The 27,281-nt window shown below is 43.4% G+C and overlaps 2 protein-coding genes and 1 long non-coding RNA gene across 4 annotated transcripts; 1 reads left to right on the forward strand and 2 right to left on the reverse strand.

Annotated features, from left to right (window-relative positions):
* The first annotated feature begins 1,732 nt into the window (after positions 1 to 1,732).
* LOC4329232 (WEB family protein At5g16730, chloroplastic) lies at positions 1,733 to 4,622 on the forward strand. The gene is made up of 3 exons (XM_015768495.3): positions 1,733 to 1,925; positions 2,052 to 2,259; positions 2,385 to 4,622. The coding sequence occupies exons 1-3, from the start codon at positions 1,903 to 1,905 to the stop codon at positions 4,320 to 4,322; spliced, it is 2,169 nt and encodes a 722-aa protein (XP_015623981.1). The 5' UTR covers positions 1,733 to 1,902; the 3' UTR covers positions 4,323 to 4,622.
* Positions 4,623 to 6,939: 2,317 nt separating this feature from the next.
* On the reverse strand, positions 6,940 to 9,011 carry LOC136355224 (formin-like protein 18). The gene is made up of 2 exons (XM_066307618.1): positions 8,966 to 9,011; positions 6,940 to 7,718 (listed from the first exon to the last, which is right to left on the reverse strand). Exons 1-2 carry the CDS (start codon positions 9,009 to 9,011, stop codon positions 6,940 to 6,942), a joined length of 825 nt encoding a protein of 274 aa, XP_066163715.1.
* A 421-nt stretch (positions 9,012 to 9,432) lies between these two features.
* LOC107280097 (uncharacterized) lies at positions 9,433 to 24,005 on the reverse strand. 2 transcript variants are annotated; one of them, XR_010739047.1, is made up of 8 exons: positions 23,666 to 24,005; positions 19,313 to 19,370; positions 17,812 to 17,987; positions 14,809 to 17,705; positions 11,182 to 11,332; positions 10,362 to 11,100; positions 9,960 to 10,258; positions 9,433 to 9,867 (listed from the first exon to the last, which is right to left on the reverse strand). It is a non-coding gene; the product is annotated as an uncharacterized lncRNA (long non-coding RNA). The 2 variants fall into 2 exon arrangements; XR_010739046.1 differs by lacking the exon at positions 19,313 to 19,370 and having other exon boundaries at positions 9,434 to 9,867.
* Between the last annotated feature and the right edge of the window lie 3,276 nt (positions 24,006 to 27,281).

The following is a 27,281-nucleotide window of genomic DNA, read 5'->3' on the forward strand; positions in this document are numbered from 1 at the left end:
ATCATTTGGCCACCATTTGTGCGAGTATGATAATGAATAAGTACCTGTGTTTGATGGTATATGTTCACGAGTGGCTAAACGAAAGGCATCTATTTTGCTCCCTTTATTTAACCTAAAATATTCCTTAAAAAATTATGTGGTTATATGTTTGAATGGAATATCTCTTAATATGCCTTAACATACCCATGTAAGTAACACGTTTCCGCCACTAATTAAACCCTATGTAAGTACCATTACTAGCTTGTTTAAACAAATATTAATTTACTTGTACGCTTGCATATACGTGCATTTGATAGTGGTGTAGAGCTCCTAGGCTCCTAGCACTGTACTATCGAGTTGATTTTCCTCGTCGGCGTATTCCATAAGGCACATTGTCGGTGTATGTAACTGTGCGTGGAATACCTTTTAGGATGACAAGGGTACACTTTTTACATTGCCCTGATCGTTTTGACGAATTGGCCAGCATGAATGTCCTGTTGTGTGTTGATGCTTCACTGCACAACAACTGCCCCACATGCTTGACGCCCGGATGGCCGTATTCAGAAGCAAAAATAAATTAAATTAAATTGTCTCGAGGTGTGCTCCTCTGTGTCCAGTTCTTTTTCGTGCCCTCTCTGATGTAATGTACCAATTAGTACCTAGTTAATCATGAATACGTGCCAGCTCGACCAACAAAGCTAGCTCCTGTGAGGCAAAAAGTGAACTATACGTTGGCATATATCATGGCTGCCCAAAGAGCACAGTACTATATGTCATGTGTACGCCATAGTTTGCTAATGCCACATATTTGATGCCAATACTCCATCCAGCTTGCTGTCCTTCACGGTGCATGTACACGGTTGTGGCTTATTTCGTTTGCTCATCAACATGGTTTAATTTGCAGTTTTGCACAAAGTAGCAAATATTATGTTTTTTTCCTTGTATTTCTTATAAAACCTAAAAAAAATTTCAGAGCTTTTTATTTTTTTAATTTTATTAATAGATCTTCCACGCCACCGTAGCTAGCATGGCCAACCAACGCTGCTACGCCAGTTCGGTTTTTAAAAATAATTTTTGGAAAGATTTATTAATAAAATTAGAAAATAAAAAGAAAATAAAAAAAATTATAAAACCTCCTGCCTTTTCCCACACATATGTCACACTGAAAACCAGACAGCGGTGAGAGAGGGGGGGAGTGGAAGAGAAGCAAGCGCGAGACAAGGCGGACAGGAGGCGTGGCTTTTTTGTGCGGTCCGTCACACACACAAACACACGCGCTGTCGCTTTTCTCGGAGAGGCAGGATTTGCAAGGGTGGTTAGGGCAAGTACTATAAGGTTTTAAGCACAAACTCCAAAGTGCCATGTATGCTTAAATAATGATGTGGAGGAGAGAAAAGAAGAGAGAGGGGAGGAGCCACCCCTCATGCAAAGGGCAACCTCTACACAAATTTTAAGGAACAAGAGAAAATAAAAGGACTGATTGGTGGCAAGTGTATTGAGACTAGTGTATTAAATGCAATGCATTTACATAAGTTAATTTTGATTTTTTGGATGGATGATGTGAATAAAATTGGAGGTGACCACCACATTTATTATAAAACTTGCCCTTTGAGGACGAGGCGGCAACAGCTGCAAACCCAAGTAAAGCCAGCCAGCCTACCCATGCCACACCAGTACACCACAGAATGTGATGGTGATTGTGATCTTTCACAGTAAAAAAGAAAAAAAGGAAGATCTGTTCTTGAAGCCAAACAGCGATTGCTGGTTTTGCTGGTGTTGGCGATGAGATTCTATTATTCCCCTTGCCCCTAGTGGGCGATCAACACCGACACCCACTGCACTGCCCCTCCCCTCCATTCTTTTCTTTTCTTCAACCCACCGCGCGCTCCAATTCGGAAGCTCGGGGAGCAGCAGGCAGAAGCAATGGCGGGCTCGTCCAGGCTCAAGTAAGTGTGCCAATCCGGCATCAATCTCTCATCTTCTTTACCCGCAATTGTTTGGCTGCCTTTTTGGTTCCATTTGACTTAGTTCTTGGTCTGAGCAAAATAAGATTTGTTGGACACATGCTGCAGTTCTAGCACGGCCGACGCTGCCAAAAGCAGCAAGAGCACGCCACATGTGGCCGCCACCGCTAGGCCGGTGGCCTGTGGCATCCCACGTCATGCGGCGGCGCGTGCCGAGAGGTCCCCGGCGTTGGTGGAGAAGACGCCGTCGCCGTCGTCAGCCGACCACCGCTCGCCCAAGATCTCCTCCCGGATCAGTACACTGCCTTCTGCCGAGGTACGGTCCATTGATCATCTTTACTGCTTGCTTAGATTCTTGAGAGATGTTTGTTTGGTTGTAAATTTTTTTTGAGCGACTCCTGTCCTGCGCCCACTGGAATTGAATTGAATTGCTGGCTGCAGAAGCACAGGACTGCCGTGAAGAAGCAGTCCATGGAACAGCTCGCGGCGATCCAGGAGGATCTCAGGAGGGCAAAGGAACAGCTGGCAAAGAAGGAGACGGAGCATCGTAAGGTCGCCGACGACGCCAGGAGGACGGCCGATGAGGCCAATGCCAAGCTCCGGTACGCCCTCGCCGAGCTCAAGAAGGCGGAGGAAGCCTCCGAGACCGAGATGTTCCGAGCCATCGAGCTGGAGCAGACTACCATCGAGTCCACGCAGAGGAAGGATGAGCTCCAGCGGAGGCTGGAGGCAACGCGGCGCCAGCAGGAGGCCGACGCCGCGGCGCTGCGGTCCATGGTAGCGCAGCTGGAGGAGGCGAGGCTAGAACTGGCTGACGCTATTGACGCCAAGAACCTGGCGCTCAGCCACGCCGATGACGCCATCAGAGCCGGCGAGGCGAACGCCGCCCAGGTGGAGCTCCTCAACGCGGAAATCAACCGACTCAAGGATTCGTTTAATTCTGAGCTAGAGAGCAAGGTAAAAGAATCCGCTGAGAAAACCAGGAAGCTGGAGGCCGAGACGTCGGTACTAAGGATCAAGCTCAAGAAAGCCAAGGTTGCCGAAGAGAAGGTGGCTGAATTGGAAGGTGCCGTTGAAGGTCTCAGAGCTGATGTTGCCAATGCCATCAAGGCCAGGAGAGAAGCAGATGGATTGGTTGGTGAATGGAAGAAGAAGGCTCAACTTTTTGAGATCAAACTGGAGCTAGCCAACCAGTCCAGCATCCTCAAGGCTGAATCCATGAGTTCGGTGATGAAGGAATTGGATGCGGCGAATGCTTTGTTGCAGGTAAAAGAGTCTCAAATTGCTCTTCTTCACGACAAGATAGAGTCCTTGGAACATGAAGTGGTGAGGCAGAATGAAGATATCAATGCATCAGGTCAGCGCGTCGATGCCGCGCAGAGAGGAGCATTAGCCTTAAGGACAGAGATCCAGGAGCTTAGGTCAAGGCTTGGCGCGATGGAACAAGAGAAGAGGGGTACTATCAAGGATGGAAGCTTTACAAGCTCCCAAATTGAGGCCATATGTGAAGAGAAGGATAAGCTAGCTAAGGAACTAGAATCTAGCAAATATGAATGCGAGAAAGTTAGAAAAGCAATGGAGGATATGGCCTCTGCATTGCAAGAGATGTCTGCTGAGGCAAGAGAGTCACAGGAGAATTACCTGCACAAAGAAAAAGAGATCGAGCACACCAGGGCAAAATTACAAGAGCTCAACATCAGCCTCAACAACACCAGGGATAACTATGAGGTAATGCTTGATGAAGCAAACTACGAGAGGATCTGCTTGAAGAATAAGGTGGAACAGCTGGAAGCAGAAGCCAAGACCACATCTGAGGAGTGGCGATCCAAAGAGCTTAGCTTTGTTAGCTCTATCACAAAATCAGAAGAAGAGATCATGTCAATGAGAACTCGGTTGGGTAAAGCACTAGAGACGGCAAGAGACATGGAGAACAGAAATGCTCAACTAGAGGAGAAGGTAAGAGAACTGGAAGCTCTGATGGACAAGGATAATAATTACAGAGGAGGCAAAGACACAAAAGCGTACAAAGAGAATGATGGCCTGCATCTGCATGTCAAAGAATCATCTGGTTCAGAGAAAATCAAGGACTTGTATTCTCTGATAGGAAATGACGAGGGAAACACGGAGAAAGATGGGCCAGTTTTGCTAGTTTCTAAGATGTGGGAGAACAGCTACAACTTATCTAAGGAGAGGGACGACGGTGAACCGGAAGTTGATCTGTTGGACACAGACAGAGACATTGCTGCTGATGGCAATGGCAGTAGGTTGTCCACAGAGAAGACCAACAGTAACACCAAATTGGTAGTCAAGCAGAACCAGCAAAAGAAGGCTTTGATGAAGAAATTCGGTGGCTTACTGAAAAAGAAAAGCCAACATTAGGTAATCCTTATCAAATAAAAGGAAAAAATTGCTTGATCTATAACACATATGACTGTTTTATCTCGTTTATATATTATTACGTCCTGCTGACGTGGCAGTGGAGATGATAACTGTAAGCTTAAGAGGGAAGAGAAAACTGAAGGGTGGTATATTTCCTTTCCCTTTTTCGGGTTAATTTCTTACGTTGTGTATTTGTGAGAAGTATTTATGCTCTAGTTTTGTTTTCTGACTGGTTCTCTAGTTTTTGTATCTATATGTATGCTGCGGTTATATGAATGTAAAGGAATATGAGGTTGCACTTGGGTTGTTCTCCAATACATTTCACAACCTATGTATATGCATCATGCGTGCATAGAACACCAACCAAGCAAGGGGTATCAACTATTGGTGTGTACTTTCTACTCCCTCTATATCACAAAATAGAAGTATTCCTTGTATCCAGTGACAATTTTATTAATGGAAAAAATATTATTGGTGGTGAGTGGTAAGTAATATTGAATTTAATTTGCTGATAAGGGTAGATAGGATTGTAGGAATTTATCGAACTATTCTTGAGAAAGTTTAAATCCTAGAGATCAACTAATTTTAGAATGGAGGGAGCATATCGTATATAGTTCTAACAGATTGCGCATCAACTGACAGCGTATCAGCTGAAAATAGAGTCGGAGTTTGATTGAGCCGATATGGAAAGCAGCCGATACAGTTAGACTTGGGTTCGGTTTGGGCCACGAGATAACCAATATTGCGATATAAAGATGGAACTCATTTAAGGCAAATGTATCTATTAATTAGGATATTAATGACAGTTTGAATTTGAGATATGGTAAGAGTCCATCGTATGGACTTATTTGTTGTTTTTATCCATGGGAAAGTTTGAGTCAAGCCCATAATGGACAAGTTTTGTACTTGGGGTATGAATATAAACTCTAGATCATTGTAATAAGGGACGAGAATCCAATCAATACAACTTTCGGCGCATCGCCACTTTTTTTTTTACTTTTTCGATGAGTTCTGGCTTCGAGTCGGGTATTGGCTGCGATATCTCGACAAGAGGTAACTTGTCTTGATGGCTTGCACTATCAGGGCTATTATGTCGATTTTAGCCTTTTTACCGTGGTCATCATTTATCATATATCTTAGTTAATCTAGTTTAGTATTTCGATTTAGTCATATCGGCTGATTCTCACTTTAGGGTTTATGCTGGTATAAGCTAAATTGCTTTACTGTATTAGATTAGCTAACGTATTTACCATCCTAACAAGTGGTTAATTTCTTGATTGTTTAGACTTTAGGTTTCTTAACATACTTTGAGTTGCAACAACCCTAGTCTTGTCTCGAACCCTATAAACTAGCCTGGAATTAATCATAACTAAGGATAGCATCGGAGTTTCAGCTGATCTTACCTAATATACATAATAATGCATATTTCATAATCTGTTTTATCTATATTTGCCACTTATATAGATAGATCACTCTGTATAAATATATCAAGTCTGATTGATCTCAACTAATCTATTATATCTGGTGATAGATTATTATTTGATACATTTATCTAGATTAACCTGTTTATATAAGTTTGTATTGGATTATTATATATTCTCGCTCTAAATATTGGATCATTGGCTATTTCTATAATGCTATCTAAAAGTGATTGATAAAAACAAAAGACATAGTATTACAGCCGATAGGACATATTCAGACTTTTTGCTTTACGTATCCATCTCAAAACCGCAACCGATTTGATTTAACTTATCGGCTGGGTCTTGATGATACGTTATCGGCTCTATTGGCCGATCGGGTATCGTTCATCTAATTACGTTTATTGTCTTTCTTGATACTTGAGGCAAGCCTTGAACCAGCATAGGAGTGAAAGAAATCTCCCAGACCGTTGTGTTTCTCATCAACACTCTTTTAGCGCGCCCGGTGGGACCACTTCACCATTCATCATGCCGCCATCTCTCATTGAAATCACCGACGACAACATCATCCCCGTCACTATTGAGCACTTGTCTGATGAAAAGAAAGCAGAGAGAAGCTTGTTCAACATATGCAGCGGATGTATCTCAGTTCTTATAGTATGACTCGGCAAGGGAAGCTGATTCAGAAGAATAAAGTCGAGTTCCCAAAGCTTGTTGAAGAAAAGATAGATAAGAAGTCTGAAGGTGATGGAGATAAAGAAGAATACAAGCCAACTCTGGAAGGTCACATTGACTTAGCTGTGCATCATGCATTTGATTAATTAATCTGGTGTGCTAGTCAATACATTGACGGGTATGATCAGATCAGTGGTAGATACGACCATTGCTGAGGAGAAAGCTAAGGGCCCAGTATAATTTCTAAAGGAAAAAGTACGAATTACCCCCCTAAACTATTGCGGTAGTCCGAATTACCCCCTAACTACAAAACCGGACATTCTTCACCCCTAACTATGCAAACCGGATGAATTACCCCCCTTGATCCAATCCACGGTGGTTTTGATCTACGTGGCGTACGCATGGCAGTCCAGTCAGCAATTTATTTATTTAAAAAATGTGGGACCCACCTATCATACTCCTATTCCACTATTCCCCCCTCTCTCTCTTCTCTTTCACTCTTCCTCTCTCTCTCCTCTCTCTCTCTATCTCACGCGCACAGCAGCAGGCGGGCGGCGAGCGGCGGCGGCGGGGGATGAGGCGATGAGCGGTGGTGGGTGCGGAGGCGGCGGCGGCGGAGGAGGCGAGCGGCGGCGGGAGCTCGCGCTGCTCAAGCGAGGCGAGGCGGCAGCGGCGGAGGAGGCGAGCGGCAGGGGATGAGGCGGCGAGCGGTGGCAGGGTGCAACAGAGGAGGCGAGGCGAGGCGGTGGCGGCAACGGGAGCTCACGCTGCTCGAGCGAGGCGAGGCGGCGACGGTGGAGGAGGCGAGCGGCGAGGGATGAGGCAGTGAGCGTCGGCGGATGAGGTGGCAAGCGGTGACTGGGTGCGGTGGAGGCGAGGCGAGGCGGCGGCGGCGACGGCGGCGGAGGAGGCGACCCCGCGACCACCGATCCGGCGGAGGCGGGCACTCGCCTCGCACCAACGCCTCCACGCTCCACTTCCGCCTCACCCACCGCGAGCACTTCGCGCTCAACGCCACCGCTTCCGATGTGCTCGCGCACCTTCTCGCCCGGGACACCGCGCGCGCCGCCCTGCTTGCTGCACCCAACAATGCCACGCGCCCGCGCTGCCGCGGCGGCTTCGTGGCGCCCCTGCTGTCCGACCTGCTGCAGGGGAGCAGGGAGCTCCAGCTCCACGAGCACCACAGGCACCACGGGCACGTCCACCGCCCGCCCCCATGCGTCGCGCCCGTAGCCGCCACCGTAGTCGCCTTCGCTCGGCCGTCGCCGCGACGCCGCCGTCCGCCGCCCGCCCTCGTGCACACCTGTAGACAAAGAGAGATTGAGGGGAAGAGGGGAAGAGAGAGAGAGATTGAGAGGAAAGTAGGAAAGAGAGAGGTGGGAGAGTATGACAGACGGGTCCCACCATTTTTTATTAAAAAAACGCTGGCTGGGATGCCACGTGTACGCCACGTAGACCAAAACCACTGCGGATTAGGTTGAGGGGGGTAATTCGTCCAGTTTGTATAGTTGGGGGCGAAGAATGTCCGGTTTTGTGGTTAGGGGTGGTAATTCGGACGACCGCGATAGTTCAGGGGGTAATTCGTACTTTTTCTATTTCCAAATCATATTTTTCCCACAGTACAGGAATGTAAAAACTGATCTAGGTAGGCTGGGAGGAGAAGAGGAGGGAGTGGGCTGGCCCGGAAGGAGGGCAAAAAGGGAGGAAGGAAGAAGAGGGAGAGGAAGAGGACTTCGGCCGGGGGTCGAGGGACAGAGGGGAAGACTCTGTGCCAGACTTGGCCTAAATGAAGGAGATGGATTATTTTTAGGTTTTTCTTTTTTAATATGAACTCTGAAAATTGTTTTTGTTGCTTAATAAATATTTCTGACGCTCTGAAAATTCAAATAAAATTTGAGGGCTCCTTTTAGACCATGGATAATTTAACAAAAATACTCCGGGACACATTCAGATTTTTCATGTACGAGTTTTGATGTTTGTCAATTTCTTTTTGAGTTTTAATTAATTCTATTATTCCTTTTGGAGAATGATTTTTAATTGGGATGAATTTATCAAGACGTGATAGATTCTTTGCATATTTTTAGAATAAAAATGTAAATTTTAGACTTGGGTGGCAAGTGATATGCATATGGTGGTAGTTGCATACCGATAGGGGGGAGTGTTTGTCTGAGTCAATTTAGGACCGAACTACATGTCACCCACTTATGTATACTGTACTATTCCTCCCTCCAAAACCGCGTAGCTAGCCCATCCAACGAGCGGACCCACTTACACATACCACTTCACTTATACTTTTGTGCTCGCTTGGTGTAAAAGGGTTAACCCGGGAGTGATATGGTTGGAGGGACAAGCCCTTATAAGTTGGTTCAACTCTTGCTAAACTAGCAAGGACTAAACGTGCTGTGTGTGGCCTAGATCTGGCGCACGCGGAGTGACGTGAAGTCGCCATGCTGGTGTGTTGAACACGTTGTCCCTTGTTGGCATGTAAGGGAAGTGTCCCGACCTAGATGCTTCCTGGGTGGGGTGAACATGAGGCGGAATTTGGAATACCTAGGGACGTGGTTGTGCCGTGGGGACGTGGTTGTGCCGTGCTCATCGGGGGTACCCCTGATCTAGCTGACCCCCTGGTGTACTCCGGTGCTGGGGTGTGTTGAAAGGAAGGACGACTGTGAGATGGTTGTGCTGCTTCGTACCCGCGGCATGACGAGGAGGGACCACTGTGATCCACGCTGGAATGTCGGGGTAGTGGTGGTGATGCCCTACGGGCCGACGGCTGCACCACATCTGCCGCGCTCCGACAGGAGACACGACGAAGTAGTGCGGCAGCACGGGCACGGAAGTTGCGAAGGATGCTCGCCACGTCGTCAGGCCTGACGGCTGGAGGTCTTGACGGTTGGAGGTCTCGTCTCTAGTCTTTGCAGCAAGGTGTCCGACTCGACTTGCACGTGCTCAACAAATTTTGCATGTTCCACAAATAAGCAAGACAATTAAAATTATGATATAGTTGCACATTTATTCAAAGTATTGAATAAGTTGCACATTTATTACGAATATTGACCAAGTTGCACATTTATAAAAAATACTTAACTAGCACATTTATTAAAAATATTGAACTAGTTCCACATTTATTAGAAATACTGAACTAGTTGCTCATATTCCGCATGTTCCACAAGTAAACACATACCATTGAGTTGTAAGCTGATCGAGGCTGAGGGGCAAACGTGTCAGTAATCGCTGCCTGGTGGGGGACGGTGCTATCTCCTTGTGGCGGAAAACACCTCCATCGTGTGACACTGCGGTATCAACGAAGGTAGGCCCCATAGTAACTCCCATCGTCTGGAGGTTTCTGAAGCGCCAAATTATCAACTGCGTGCTCCCACTCTTGTACAGTCGGCTGAACCATGGTCACAATAACAAGCTCGTAGGAAAGCCCGAGCCCCTTTCGGGAATACCTGCACAGCAAGAAATGGACACATTTATTCAAAATCGTACGTACACATATTTTTGTTAAAAATTGGATTAAACAACTGTTATGTGTACCAACCTCTGAAGACTATCAGCCAAAGCATGACCAACTCTGGGAGAAAAGTCCTGATACATGCCCAACTGTTTAAGAACCCTTTGGACATTGTGTGGCTCGACGTGCACGTCCAGCACGAGGTGACAAGTCGTCCTCCATAGTGCTTGATCCCGCGTGCAAAGGTCCGCGAGACCGTGCGGTGCACGATCATTGACATCGTGTTGAGTGTACGGAGTCTACCGCACACGGTCAGGCGTAAGCTGATCAAAGTTAGCTACGAACTGTGTGTACACACGACGCGTCGTCCCGCTAACCCACTTCGGCTGTAACAAGAAGATAGTACTTATGATTAGTTATATCAGGAAATTATTCAACTTGTGGTGAACCGTATATAATGAGAAGACAAACGAATTAAACAAAAATTACCTCACAGTGTGTCCACAAGGATCCCATAGTGGGACGATTGTCGAGGTCACCAACCCCGGACTTGTACATCTCTCGCAATTCGTAGTTTGCGTACGAGTCCAGCTGAGGCCTCCCAATGTCGAAGCGCTCGTGCGCCCACAACATGAGTAGCAACGGGCATCCAGGGAGTGAATTTGCTTGCTGTTCCTCAAGCAAGCATCACATAGTCCAGCATATGTGGCCGCAAGTACCGCCGACCCCCAACTGTACTGTGGAAACTCTGCGATAGGTAACTCTGCAATCTGCTCCGCGTAGTGGATGAAGTGCTTGTCCACCGAGTCAGTGTGAGTTCCTGTGAACATCACCCATCCAAACAACCACAACAGGTAAGCGACTAAGTGCCGTCGCACGATCCAGTCCTCCTGATCATCAGGAAAGACATCATGTCGAAACTGATTCAACCAACTTTTTGTCGGCCCGTGCCCATCCATGAGATCCTCCAGTGCAACAGGCAGCACACCACCAAAATTGGCCAGAAGGTCGTCTGCCCATCCAGCTTGTACCATTGTTGGGCCAACTGCTGGCCCAGCTATCGGCAGACCCAACAGATAAGACACATCCTGCAAAGTGGGCACCATCTCTCCAACTGTGAGGTGGAAAGTGTGGGTCTCAAGCCTCCATCTATCCACGAGAGCACTCAGAAGCGCCGCGTGAAGGCTCGACCAATCGTGCAAAGGTCAACAAGCCAGCTGCTCTCAACCTACAAGAAGAGAGAGTGCAAGTTATTAATACAGGGAAATGTCAAAATCTTATAAGGTTAAAACAATATATTATTACGCACCTTGGAACCCAACGAGGATCAATACGCCAATATTGATCCGGTCCTCGCATTTTCAGCACATTGCAGAAAGTTCCTCTACTAAGTCGTCGCGACCGATGGTTCCTATCAATCTCCTTGTCGATCAGCTGCACGTCATATTGTTCAGCCATACCTGCATATTGAAAACCATATTAGTACAATGTTCATATGGTAACAGTAAATTAAATGCATGACACATAATTCAGATACATAATTTAGATAATTAAATTGCAACACATTTATTCAATTTAAAATTACAATACCTTCAGATAATAAAAGTGCAGTATATTGCAAATTAAAACTACAAGCCAACAACACGTAGATTTGGATATTAAAAGTGCAGTGCACAGTTCGAAAATTAAATTACAAGCCCATTACAAATAGATTCGGATATTACAAAAAACAAGCCCACAACACATTGATTCGGAAGTTAAAAGTGGAGGATTGTTCAAATTAAAAATACAGACGCGCTAAACATAAATTTGAAGACACCAACTTAAAAGTACAAGCCCACCAAGGCTATTAGCGATCTAAGGATTATTTTTCTTCTTCGACTTTCCCTTTGGAACGCGACGAACATCAGCTCCTGCGGCGTCTTTCCCTACATTGTACATGGCACAATCTTTACGGGCATGGTTCTCCCCACAAAGAATGCAAGCTTTCTTACGACGAGAACGATCTTTCGCTTTAGCTTCATCCATAAGGTTCTTGATCCTACGCGACTGGCGACAACCTTTAGTATCAACTAATAAATGAATCCAGAACCCAATTGGCTTGCCCTGGAGGAGGACGAGTGAAATCGCACACGGCTCGCCAACCACGCAATTCACCTCGCCAAGTTGCCTCCCACGCTTCCTTCATAAAGTACGGAGAAACAAAATGGTTTGCATCAACACCTCCTTTTGTGGAAGCGACAAGAACATGAGAACATGGCTGGTGTAACAGATAAGGCTTGTGCAATTGCATTTGCAAGCATGATACTCTGGCCACAACGTGCATTCCAATGTGATGTCAGTAGTCCCAATGCCGACACCACTCTTGTCACGAAGTCGTATCTCAAATAGCAACTCTCTATTCCCAGCAGGCCACACTCTATGCATTCCTCCCTTCTTGCTTTTCTCATCCATGTACTGTGTAATTGCTGGGCTATACTTAACACTGGGTTTGCTGAGGTTAAGACTAGCCATAGAATACCTTTTACAGAGATACTTCTGTGTACCCCTAGTGATGCCCTCAAGGATAGCAACAAGTGGTAGCGGTCGTGTATTTTTTTCATAACCCAGTTATACACTTCAGCAAGATTAGTTGTTATCACACTATACCTCGATCCATTTGTATCGTACAATAACGACCATTTCTCCCTTGGCTCAAATTCAACCCACTCCGTGAAGCACTTCGTGGCCCTTCCGCGCTTCCTGCACCGAGTAATACTTGGTGCTTCATTAGGAATGGGTTCAAGTCCCTCCGGCTCCTCCTGTCTGGCAACTACGGGCTTTTTCCTAACCTCTTCCATGTGTGTAGTGGTCAAATGATCAAGTTGTTCCCATATAGCATCAAACTTTCTTTGTTGATTCTGCTTGCATAACTTCTTGAACAGGTCCATCAATCTCTTACTCCTAAATTGCCTGTAAAAATTAGCCCCAAGATGTCGCATGGACCATCTGCTATGCAAATCTGGCCATGGCACGGACTCTGTCACATCTTCTTGAAGCTTCTGTATCGTCGATAACAAACCGGCATGTCGGTCATGCAGAACACAAACATTTGGTCTGTTTTGAACAACACACATTTTAATGTGCCACAAAAACCATAGCCAGCTTGATGTGTTCTCGCTTTCAACAAATGCAAAAGCAACAGGAATGACATGGCTATCCGCGTCGACTCCGATCACGGTTAGAATTGTTCCTCTATACTTGCTTGTCGTGAAAGTGCCATCAACACAGAGCAAAGGAATGCAATTTCTAAAGGCCTCTATCATGCACCCAAATGACCAGAAAGCCCGACGAAGAACATTCTCTCTATTTTCATTCACCTCGTGGAGAATAGCCATGTGTGTGCCTGGGTTTCTTGCCTGCATCACCTCCAATAGTGGGGGAAGATTGTGATAAGAATCCTCATAAGTTCCAAACCTCATCTCAAGTGCTTTCTGTTTTGCCCTCCAAGCCTTGACATACGATATCTCATATCCGTACTCTTTCTCTACGTCATGCATTATTGTGAAAGGGGACAAAGATGTTTTTCTAACCACCTTTGAATATACCATTTGTGCCACAAATACCGCTGTCATGTTCCTATGTACCAGATGAGTATTCTCCAACAAACACGTATGTTGCTCAACCCTCGAAGCTACCCATAAAGTGTCATGTTGTGGCTTGTAACCATGCACTCTCCAAGGACATCCAGCCTGTGTGCACTTCACGTCGTACGTCGTCCTATTTGAAACCTTCACCCTGAACTCACGCTTCTGGTCAAATGCCCACCTCTTCACCGCATCTTGTAAGTGACCTTTGTCATGAAACATCTGCCCAACTTGCACCTGCTTACTATCATAACGCCAGTGGGCATCTAAACCATCGTTAACCTTCATACGACTCATCGATATGGTCGTCCAATCATCGGGTATGTTGGTTTCGTTGTCCCACAGTGTTGTATCTTCTCCTTCCACTACAAGCGCAATGTATTCTTCGTTTTCCACTTCCATCCGATCCACTACCGCCTCATTCTCCTTTGCTGCATCAACACGCATAGGCGAATCTGGTTCTTCATCGTCCGAGTCGTCGGCCTCACGATTATTGTCACGAACAATGACCTCTGCTTGTGTATTACCCTCTACTACTTCTTCCCCCGACCTTGCTCAGTCCGCCAAACATTTTCAGCTTGTGCACCTTCCAATGGAGTTTCTTCCACCACGGCATGACTTGACTCCCCCGATCGATCAACACATGTTGTCTTCTGCACCACTATTGCCAGGCTATACCCTTTCTCCCTTACTTTACTAACAAACTTCCTCCAACTCCCAGTTGACGCAACCTCCACTACTCTCCGCTGCCATCCATGTTGACCCCTTACTGGCCACACGGCATTTATGACAAATTTATCGAGCACTGGATCTACCCCAAACATATTATACAACCACCCTAACACATCGTTCAAACCCATATGCTCCGGTGCATTCAGACTAGTATTATAGAAGGCATATACAGTCAAATCCACTCCGCTATCACATATTTGTATAGGAGCATCTCCATAATACAGACGAATGGGCATATCACCTGACATCCTGATAAAACATTATAAATTGTCTTATTATACGGTACTGACCGACACATATCTTACCCTTACGTTTAATAATCATCATACCCAGTTGTACTAACCTCTACCTATTTAAACACATCAAACATTAAATATATGTACTACCATGTACTAACTTAACTAATTTCAGCATACGACTAATTTAATATCTCTACTCACATTTCACAATGACAACTGTTAACGTATCATATGATATGTAGTCACATTGGAGAATGATAAACAATTAACAAATCACAAGTCTTCTTCTATAAGATTAAAAAATCGTAATCCTCATACTTAGGGATTACAAATTTATACCTCAATGTCGTCGCTTCAAGCCGTTGCCTTCACTGCCCTCCAGGCCGGCGCCGCCCTGGCCTTGTCTCTGGCCGCCCACACCCTCCCCTCACTCCCTCCAGCGCGCACGGCGACAGCACTGGCGACTGCAATGGTGACGATGGCGATGTGGTCCTCCTCAATCGGTTTAGAGAAAGCTAGGTTCGGGCTGCCGATATAAAGGGACCTGTCGAATGCCCATTGTTCGACAGGGGCGGCGGCGGGACCAGTCGAACTCCCCGTATTCGACAGGCCGCGCGGCACCGGGTGGTGGGCCCAGTCGAACAACCCCGGTTCGATAGGCCGTCCTGTCAAATGGCTACAGTTCGATAGGGCCCAATCGAAGGCTGGATGTTCGATAAGCCCCTTGTCGTTCCTCCCCCATTCGATAGGAGCCTATTTTTGCGATTTCCAACAGATGGCCGCTAATTTTGCGATTTTCCATAAAAATAATATTAATTCTCAAAAAAATTCCTTCAAGGCATGGCAACATGTGTTGAATTGTGTCTTCTCGGTACAATTGTGCACATCTGGCCAGAGTAAAACTATTTAAATAGTTGTGCCCTCGGTTATGGGCGATCAACCAGATTCACCGTGATTAATCACATTCTATTAATTAACTTGACTTAATGAATTGGTTTAGATCAGGTAGAATGGTTGGGCCTGTTCAACATGGTGTAGCGTTGTTCAGTGGAGATTTAATAGTGCCTTAATTAATCAACCGTTTTACTATTTTAAACTATAAAATGTTTGCAATCGCCTTTATGCAACTAGCCACAAACCCCTCTTTGTTCCCCCTTGCATGTCTGCATCATTGGTGTGGCTTGCTGAATATTTGTACTCAACCTTGCTATTATTCACCCTTTTTCAAAAGTGTAGTGTTTCTGAGTTGAAGACGAAGTTAGAGGACCAAGGCTTATACCCCAGTTGAGTTTTGCCTATGGAGTGGAGCTAAAGCCCCATTAGGATCGCCTTTGTCCGTTGTTGCTGTTTTTTTTCTGTGTGAGGACTAAGTGCCTCTTATGTAAGTATTTACAGTTTATTTATATTTGGATCTGTATATTTACTTGTTGTTTTGTGTACCCTAGCTGATTCCTGGACAGGGACTTAATACACAAAATAGTCTGAAAATTTGGGCTAAATTTCTAGATGTGACAGTTTTAGGCTTTGCAGAGTTTGTACAGATATCCACATGATATGAACACTCTAATTTGTTTTGTGCTCGCCAGGCACTGCCATACTCTTCATGGTGAATGTGGTCTAGAGGTTATAACAAGGCTTTTACATTGACTACCGTCTGACCTTGCATGAGCACGATGAATTTTCAATCCCTACTAAGTCCAGAACATTAGTGTTGTTAGGACGGTTGGCCTATCGAACCTGACACCGTGGCGAAGCAACTCTTCCCATGAGGCATTCAGCATTGTATTGGACAAACTTAGACACCCACGCTGTGAGGCGGAACAGTACACTCATCCCCTCACAGAAAACACACACTTAGGACTAGTTCACTCATCCTAAAATTCAACACACACATGGGTAGCTCCTCTAGATAGCCTACAGTTCACTCGTGGCCACTACCTATACTGCATCGGTCTCCTTAATGCAATGTTAGACAAGTACTCAACTTAATAGGCCAAGGTTACCCCATAAATAACATATGTGGATGTACGGTATATGTGATATCCCGGCCCAATTAGAATGAGGCCTGTGTGGCCCATGAGAGCTGTGTTTAAACAATAACACGCTTTAGTTTCAAATTATATGCATGTATCATTACTAACTACGCGATTATTTGTTTCTCCCTCTTATGCAAACAGACGATGAGTACGGTTCGGCATCGACGTATCATGGAATGCCTACTTACTCCCCTCGCACAGCATTCGTTGAGGACTTCTTTTCCACTGAGCCTCCTCAAGGGGAACTAGGGATGGATTACTGGCACGCAGCACCTCAGGTGACACAGCCGACGCAGGAGATGGGGGCCATTCAGGCTCCCAATGTGACACCACAGCAGGCAGCAAGAGAGAGGCACCCCCCTGATAATTTGACTTATCCCACTGAGCAGGTTAGGCGTAGGAAGAAGGGGGGACCTAGCAAGCGTGCGAAGGGCACTGATCGTCCTTGAGTTATCTATTTCTGTTAAAAATTGAGACATTTATGTTGTGTCCGTACTATTTGTGAACAATTTATTATTAACTTAGTAACTATCAGTACTATTTTTGTCTTTTTTTTCATACCCTTTCCAATGACGGAGTACAAAAGATTCGCTTCGAACTTTGCAGCGCACTATACTACAATAATGAAAATATAAATTCATTCATCCAAATATTTTAACCAAAAAATAAATACTAAAATTTCCCACAAAATATTATTAAAAAATATTAATTGTAGAAAAGTTCCAGAAAAAAATTCACAAAATTCACAAATAAAAATTCAGCCTGAGGACAAGTCGAAGAACAGTTGTTCGACAGGGATCCTATCGAACCAACGCTATTCGACTGCTACCTGTCGAACTGCCCCTGTTCGACAAGGCGCCAGTCGAACTACCCCTCTTCTATCGCGGTCCACCCGTTCGATAAGGCGCCTATCGAACTGCACCTATTCGACAGGACCCCATTTTTGCGATTTTCCACAGGTGGCCACTAGTTTTGCGATTTTCCATAAAAATAATATTAATTCTCAAAAAAATTCTGCCTTGAAGTACCACGATGATACTGCAAAGGGGGAAATGGTAACTCCCCCTAACCAATCGCACTACACACCTCAGGTTTCACCCCCTCCTTAAGCCAAGTCGGGTAGGCCCCTCTCGTGCCTAGGTGAATCCAGAAGCAGCATAGGCCGTCTGTCGACCTCCAATTTTGGAAATCGGAAATCTTCTGTATTTATCAGTACCAATCCCTGGATCAGTAGTTGGTACACACATACATAGCCAAATCACAACATATCATGAATGAATTCAGGCTAAGAGAGTTAAATGCTTACATTAGGGCAAGGCAGGCCAACAACTATCAGAGAACAACAGCGGAAGACAAAATAATACAAGGGCCCGGTTGACATGCCACAAGCAATCGACTGGGGAACGAGACCTAGAATGGAACCGCACTCCGATCATCTTGTTAGGTACGCAAGCATACTAACAAGGGCTTCTCTTCAACACTCTGCTAAAAGATATATATAGAGCAACAATGAGTACAAAAGTACTCAACAAGCCACCACACAAAATGCAATAATGTACAGGATAATACAAGGAGTGGCTATGGTTTCTTTGCGTAAAGCTGAGTTTTCAAATATTGTTTCACAAACCTAAGACCTAGCATAAACTGATCAAGTTTTAATTCCATTATTCATTAAACAGCGATGGTTCTGTCCACCATCTATTGTGTTCCCAAGGATAGCTTCTCGCCACTGGTCATCATGGTTTTCTGGGGTCTACCACTTCTCGCCTCTCGAGAAGTTGATCCACCAGCACAAAATCATCATGCATATCCCATCCATCATTTTAAGAATTTAGAGTCTAGCCAAGTGTAATACATATCCCGGTGCTCAATATCCGCGAGCATGGCTATTCGAATAGATTGATTTACTCACACTGCAGTGGATGTACACTTTACCCGTACTCGTACTCCGCGACTTGCCCATCACATAAGCCTATGTCCCAACGAATGAGACTTGCTACGGCAAAGCCTTTCAACAACCTCACTTTGGCAGTACCCGCTCCATGAACTTTAGTCCTCATGCACTCCAGGCGTCCAAGGTTTCTAGCAGTGAGAGGAGTTCTGGCGCTCGCGAGGGGGAAAGACTCACACATTCATTAAGTTATAGTTAAGTTTAGGTTTGCACATGACAGTCCTACCGATGGCGACACCATTGTAGGCACCCGCCCCTTGCGGTCCTACCAATGGCTGCCCCACCGTAGGCCCTGCCTCACACACAACAAGAAAACCACTATGGCTTGGGTACCGCCTCCGCTCGGCTATTTACTCCGCTAGGTCTATACCCACACGAGAAGTACGGTTGTACAGGGGTTGTTTCATGCTTAACTTCATGGCTCGGTCCTTAACTAACCAGGGACGGCACTAGCCTTTTCCGGACACCACCCAAGTCCTCTAGCCGCCCCAGTCGAAAACAGTTGTTTAGTTTCATTTTTTTCATTTAACAAATCATGTCACCAATGTTCATGGCAATGTGGCGCTCATATCTCCACATGCCGAATCTCAACTACCTTCCCTAAGGTAGTTGCCCAAGCATATAGCATTTAATAAATATGAGAATGCATGATTCTAAAATAGCATTACTAAGCTTTTGTCATAATTGACTAAGGACTCATACGTAATCATGGGTACAAGGAAATAATGAGGGAAATAATAATCAAAGGCATGGCATAATAACAAGTAGGATATTCATCTTGCATGCAATTTTATTTATAAACAAAACAATTTCGCAATTCGGATCAACATGCTAAAGGGATGGGGTGATGACTTGCCTGCTCAGGATAGTTCTTATTCTTGATATAATCTTGATCAACGTTCACCTCCTAGAAGCTGCATATGTTACCTCACAACTAATTGATACACCAATACTATAATACGCGAGAGAAACCAATATTCAAACAACAATCAAATATGCACAAACAAAATATAATTGTTGAAGACATACCTAAGGCTGTTGGTACTACTCGCGTTTGCTAATGGATAATCTCTTAATCATTCTTATTGTCATGGCGGCTTATTTAGGAGCTAACCAGTATAATATGAATGAGGTACATACTACTAATATGTGGTTTATTCTAGCTACAGGGTTATGGGAGGGTTATAGTCAAACAAATAATTACAGTGTTTCATTTGTATTATTATTTTATCAATGGAGTCATTATTTTAATCATGATCAGGTTTTACTTGTCACTATAAATAAAAAAAGGTAATAATTATCCATGCTATATATGTTAGATTTGTGAGGTTAATAATATTATAGTTACAGATTATCTTATTGTATAACTTTATAACTTTATAATGAACAATCCTCAGTTGTGGTTAAACTAAAATTATGTGTGGTCAAGATTTATAACTAGCACTAGTATTTAGCTAATATACTGGTTCTTCATTTATTACCTAGTTTAATATATGCAACTTGTAGATTATCTAAAAGGGTATGTGTGTGCAACAGTATATTAACATTGAACCATTTACTGAATATAGGCAATCGACTATAAGCTATATCATATTGGTGATCTAATCACACTAGCTCTGTTATTATTTCTCAAAAGCAAGTCAACGATTCATCTATGAGTATTCATATTTTAGTTACAGGATATGAGGCCAAATTTGATTTAGATAACCTATAAGTCATGGGTTTAATTATATGGCCATCGAATATTAAATAATACTAGAATTTTCCTATACATCCATTCATTTGAGACATTACTTATATTTAATTTACATGGTTGCTACTGTGACAAAACATGCTAGAAACAAATATTATTACATCTACTCTACTGTATAATACCAATTTTATTTATTAGCATATTTTCAAGTTGACCATAATCTAATCATTTGATATTAATTATGTAATAATTATAAATATATTTTATTAAACAGTGAGTTATATACCATTGGAAAGCTTATGAATTTAGATGAATTTAGGTTCAAGTTTCACTTGAATCGGAGCTAAAATGAATAAGTTATGCTAGTTTAAATATTCAAATTTGAATAATTGCGAAACAGTACTGTTCATATCCGATTTATTTTAATCCGAAACCTATCTACAGCTCAGAGTCACAGACGTGTGGGGTCAGGGGTCTTATTATCTTTTCTACTGAATTATTTTTGCTAGGGGAAATATGGGAGTGGGCCCGACCTGTCAGCGACTTGGCCAGGAGTCGTCTTCTACCTTCGTCTTATTCTTCCTCCCGACCGAGCGGGAGCAGCATGGGAACACGGCGCGCACGGGAAGGCCGGCCGAGGGTGACCCGACGGCAGCCAGGAGAGGCGCGGAGGAGCTCCAGCGATCTCCCGCCGGTGACCACGACGCGTGGCGATGCGGAGGCGAGCGGCGGCTAGGGCAAAAGGGAGAGTTTCCGATCGAATTGGTGGGCGTGGGAGTATCTACGGGGTATGGGGATTTCTTTTTTCTCGCTAGATGGAGAGGGGAGCTCCCGGGATAGTCTACCCACGAGGGGCTTGCCGGCGGCGGAACGGCGGTCGGGCCGGCACGGCCATAGGCATTAATAGTACAAACTGGAGCCGACGCTAGCTATTAGAGGTACAGAGAATGCTATGGTCTCGAGGGTTTACCCAGGGATGGAGAGACAGTGAAGGGCGGCGACGCGTGGTGCAGTGCAGACAAAGCAGAGGTGGCTAGCGGTCGGCGACACACGAAAGTGTTCGACGCGTGTTTCCCGGCGTCCAGCGGTCCTCGGCTTCCCCAATGGCAACGGCGGCAGCACGACACCCCCGCCCCCCCGCCCCCCACTCCCTCCAACCTCCAGCTCTGGACGGGGAGTCCCGCAATATGGTCTTTGGTAGCGGTGAGATTACGCACACAAGGTGTTCGACGCAATGTATTCGGGAAGAAAGCTGAGAGGAATGGGGATTTTTGTTGGGGGCTTAGCTTAGGTTGTAAGGAAACGGTGTGGATAAGATCGCCAGCACATTCCCAGGCGAAATAGAGCTCTAATGGCTATCGGATAAGGGCAAGGAGGTGGATGACACGGATAAGGTTTGATCTCCTCCTCCATTAAGGTTCTATGGCTCCATCATCATACCTAAAGCCTAAAGTCTGTGCGTTCTAGCTCTAGCTGTGGTAGGAGGCTCCGTTTTACCCAGCGGACATAAGGAGGGGCGCCAAAACATCATGAGATGTGGATAAGGTTTTCTCTTCTCTCTCACACTCAGGGATTTGGGGAATCAAATGGCCGGTATTAGGTTTGCAGGCCTCGGAGCTAGGGGTGACGAAGGGCGAGGTGGCGGCCGTTATCCCTCGGCGTCGAGAGGCGACGCGCGATGGCGACATCGATGACGCCGGCGCTCGTGGCGGCATGGGCGGAGCGGCTTCCGCGGCTGAGGTCCATGTGCGAGCGCGGCATGGCGCACGGTCTCGCGGTGGAGTGGCGCACGGTTAAGTAAAGACGGACGCGTGGTGGGGGCTGGGTCGCTGGGTGTTCGACTCACTAGGTTCGAGTCGAACACCTGGCGCGCAATGAATAATGCCATGCTGGAATAAAAAGAGATTTTTAGGGTTTTGGTTTATTTAAAAATCGAGAAAGATAGCTAATTCAATTTGTATTTTCACCAGTGCATTTGATCAACAATATTAAGTATTCAAATGTGAATTTGGTCCAAAATTAATATTGTCCAATATTTTAAATTTTACTATAGCTTTTATGATTTCCTATATACCTTGTAGGCTCTGATATTTATAAAAATTAATTAAAATATTCTAATGTGACTACTATTAATACAATAGCTCATTGGTTGAACTTATTTGTCTAGCAATGTATTTTACATGGAAAAGTTTAATCTATTTTATTCTAGAGGTAATTTGAGACTTGGTATAATATTGATCTAAGTATTTAATTAGATACTCCCATCCTTCAATCTTTATATATAGGGATAAATTTATTTTATGTGAACAATTATTTTATATGAGTGAATTTTATGCCATGAGAGATTTGTTGTAAGTTATAGATATTAATTTAATTATTTCAGTGAAACACTCCTATATATATAGAGTCATTGTAGTGACGACTATTTCGTGGTTACTTAGATGTCAGGACACTATTCAATCCGTAACTTATAGAAATTAATAAGTGACTTGTACTTTATTTGGCTTTGCTATCATGTGCACAAATATTTATGGGATCGATAGATAGCGTATTCTTGCAAATTGTACATCTTTAATTTAATGTTTCATTGTGACAATTTATAGTTTGGCAAGCAATAGCAACCATAACATCCAGCATGATGCAAAAGTTTTAAAAAGTTCGAAATTTTAGTGATTTTTATTGTCGGGAATTTTCAGGGTGTTACACCGTCGCAAGGCCCATCCATACTCCATTACGTCCACCCTTGCCCGGGTACGTTAGCTAGGAAAATCTACGCTACAAAGTGCAGCTGTTGCCCACGCTGGCTTGTGTAAGCGCGGTAATTCTATTCTTCCAGGGTTTCCCCCGAACCGGTCCTTAATTGCCATGGGTGCGACTAGCAAAACCATACACCCAGAGCTCGTTGTTAAGCCATATTTTAGTTAGATAATTACGACCAATAAAACATGACCATATGTCTCGAGCTCATAGCTCATCAAGATGCTAATGCATATAGTGTGATTATCCCATAATGTGAGCTAGTGGTAATTAAAAATGGCTAAGCATATAAAGATTCTAGCAAGATCAACATAAGTGACACAAGCTAGTCAAATTATCACCCAAGCTTGACAAAGGAGGGATCACAAGTAAACATGGAACACGCGAGGAAATAGGTAGTCCCATAATCCCATGTACTCCTAATTAGCAAAACGTGCAATTTTAGTTGCAAAGAGTAAAACATTTGTAAATTAGCAAGGAGGGCTACCGGTTTGAGGAAGAACTGGGGAGTGAAGCTCATTAGCTGCAAACTTGAGGGGGATCAATCAATAAAACATCACGCACCAACAGAAAAGAGAAGGTGAGAATTTCCCCCATACTACCACCACAACCACATCCTCTAGTAAATTAAACTTAAAACAATCCATCACCACTGTGTAGTTTTTCCCTAGCACCTTAGTTCAGCTTTTAATAGAAAAGAAGGAGCGGTAGCAGGCTAGCAGCAGATAAAATGGAGGAGGAAAGAATAGGAGCACTTACCTAGGGGATGATTGCTCGGTGAAGTCGAGCTCCATGGGGCGCTGGTCATGGCGTCTGGGTCTAGAGCTCCATGCGTGACCCTATTCTAGCCATGGGGGGGTCCACTTCTTGGAGCTGTGGGTTGGAGAGCATAGAGAGAAGGATTAAGAGGGGAGGTCTTGCTGGTAGCCTGGGCATTGAGGTCGCCGAGAGCAACATGGTGGTAGCAGCAGCAGTACTAGAGTAGTAGAGTGAGGATTTGAGGGAAAAGATATCCACTGCTAATGGCAAATGGAGGAAGGAAGAAGGGGATTAGCTAGCTGATGCTTTTACCTGCAGGAGTGATAAGAGGGGAGAGACGGGGAGAGGTTTCTGCAGGTGAGAGAATAGAGAAGAAAGGAAAATGTGGACTGATTGCTAGATGTACATTAGTAGGCTACACAGAACACCAACCTGAGCATAGTGACCCAATTCTGTAGTCCAAGTATAGTTTGATAAATTATCTAGCACATCACAACTGGAGTTTCGGTACAATAAAAAGGTTACAAATTTGTAAGCACATTTGTATTTGTAAATTATTGTATTTCTATTAGTATAGTTTAATTAAATCTCGACGCATTTGACGGAATACAACAAGGGAACTAGAGGCGGAGTCTGGTCAGTTGGGAGCGCCAGCTATTTTTGATTTGAACTACGAGAATTCAGGCAAGCGAACCTTTGATCTTGATGATTTGAATTATTTTGCATAAACCTTATTTTGCTTCATGAAACTGTCACCTTGCATAAAATAGATTTACCAAACTATAAGTCGGATATATAAGGATGATGATAGATACTGGGAGGGGCAGTTGATGGAGAAACTGATCACCTTCGGACCTTCCAACACTTATTAGGGTGTCCACAGATGGGGATTGACTGGAAACGGGACCCTTTACATATGGCTATAATATAAGGACTAAAATCACTCTCACATGCATATGTGTGCTGTATAAAAATCATGTCAACCATATCCTTGTTGCAAGGCGAGCAACGCTTTGTATCTTATCAAGTTCTTACACTCCGCATGGTGTGTAATGATAGATAGTGCTAAGATGGGAGACCCTATAAACCCCATAGAACATTAGTACTTGGATGGGAGATGATATAAACCCCATCAAGATAGTAGCACGTGGTGGAGTGGAGTGTAATGTGCTGAAATAAGAGAAGAGCATCTAGCTATCTATTAGTCCATTAAATTTTCTATAAACGCTTCTAAACCGCCACGTGGCGCTCCTACAAATGTTCTTATATCGCCACGTGGCAGGTGGACCCAATATTTTATAAATCATTAAATTATACTAATTTTCACCACTACATCTTATCTCCAAGAATGAAAATCTGTACACGCTCCACTTTCCGTTCGCATATTTATCACGTAATATATTTGAAAAGAAAAACAGAACGTGCACATATATGTACATACTCTCCCTCCCTCCCTGTCTGACCCTCTTCCCTTCCGTCTCTTCTCCTAATTTCTACCTCTAACAACCATACATTATAAAAATTAATTATACATTAAACTTCCTACAAACGCTTTTAAACCGCCACGTAGCGCTCCTACAAACGCTCCTATATCGCCACGTGGTAGGTGGACCTAATATTTTATAAACCATTAAATTATACTAATTTTCACCATTACATCTTATCTCCAAGAAAGAAAATATGTACACGCTCCACTTTCTGTTCGCATATTCATCACGTAATATATTTGAAAAGAAAAATAGAACGTGCACATATATGTACGTACTCTCCCTCCCTCCCTGTCTGACCCTCTTCCCTTCCGTCTCTTCTCTCTCCTAATTTCTACCTCTAACAACCATACATTATAAAAATTAATTATATATTAAACTTCCTACAAACGCTTTTAAACCGCCACGTAGCGCTCCTACAAACGCTCCTATATCGCCACGTGGTAGGTGGACCTAATATTTTATAAACCATTAAATTATACTAATTTTCACCATTACATCTTATCTCCAAGAAAGAAAATATGTACACGCTCCACTTTCCGTTCGCATATTCATCACGTAATATATTTGAAAAGAAAAATAGAACGTGCACATATATGTACGTACTCTCCCTCCCTCCCTCTCTGACCTCCACCCTTCCGTCTCTTCTCTCTCCTATTTTCTACCTCTAACAACCATACATAGTATAAAAATTAATTAGTTAGCTAAATAATCTATTAGTACATATGTTTTTATATAAAAATTATAATATATATACCCTTAATTTTCGGTGACAAACCCAGAAAAAAATATTGGGACATCACTTGGATATATACCCTTTCTTTTCAATGTCAAACCAAGAAAAATATTATTATGACACTGCACATATAAATTATTTAATTATTAATTGATATTATTAATTAATATGGCATGAATTAGTTAAAATCGAATAATCTACCTTGAAGGTGAATGTAGTTACGCCACTATATATTTTGTATAGCAACCAAATAGCAATAAGATATTATAGAAATGAACATATATTTTGACATCTGGAACCATTCGACAAACATGAACCATGAATAAATTTTCATATAAAAGAATAATTTATCTAGCGGCCACAAAGAAACATTAAAGAGTAAATTGCATCGTCGGTACACGAACTTGTCAGGTGGGTGCAATATAGTGCACAAACTTGTAAAATGTTCGTTTTGGTGCATGAACTTGCGTGGTGCGTGCGGGAGAAGTCAAAAAGGACACTATATGACTAATCCTATTGATTTAGGGGCTGATTAGGATGCTATGTAAACATATATATATATATATATATATATATGAGAAGGTTGCCACTAGACTTACACCTATTCAATAAAATATAGAATAGGATTTAGTGATAGTAGAAAAAGATTTAAAATATCGAGCACTGATATAAGGGTTAGAAACATATAAAATTCATCATTTCAATGATGAAGGATAAAGTAGAGACTAAATTTATAAATATTGCATGTCCTATGCATACTTGCTACAGGTATACACGTCGCATCCTAATCAACGTCAACTTCATAAAATTGACATTGCCAAGTTATTTTGGTCCTCATTCGCACGAACCAGACAAGTTCGTGTACTGAAACGAGCATTTTATAAGTTTATATACTAAATTGCACCCACCTAACAAGTTTGTGTACCACCAATGCAATTTACTCAACATTAAAATAAATGAACATGTATTATGTAATCTTAAATCAGTGATTCCACAAAATTTCATAGCGAAATTAGATCGACGGTATTAGGATAAGAATTTATAAACTCACTGGCTAAAGGAGTAATTTATCTAGGGACCACACTATTACACTTTGCATATAATCCAAATTACCGTACAAAATTGTAAAACAATTTAACAATATATGTTGCTTCATCATACATTAATTACTTTGTAAGCACGCATAGAAAAATTGGATATATAATATGTAGGTGAAAAAGAACTAACTTAACTTTGACTAACATAACAATTATGAAAAAAATATTTTACCTTTAGTCAGATGCAACAATATCCAAATAATTATGTCTTTTGAAATATGCACAATTGATAAGACAAATTAAATCAGTTGATCCTTTACATAAGCGCTCTAAAATATAATATATGGTGCCATTTA

This window comes from Oryza sativa, chromosome 2, assembly GCF_034140825.1.
Source record: "Oryza sativa Japonica Group chromosome 2, ASM3414082v1".
NCBI classification, from domain to species: domain Eukaryota; kingdom Viridiplantae; phylum Streptophyta; class Magnoliopsida; order Poales; family Poaceae; genus Oryza; species Oryza sativa.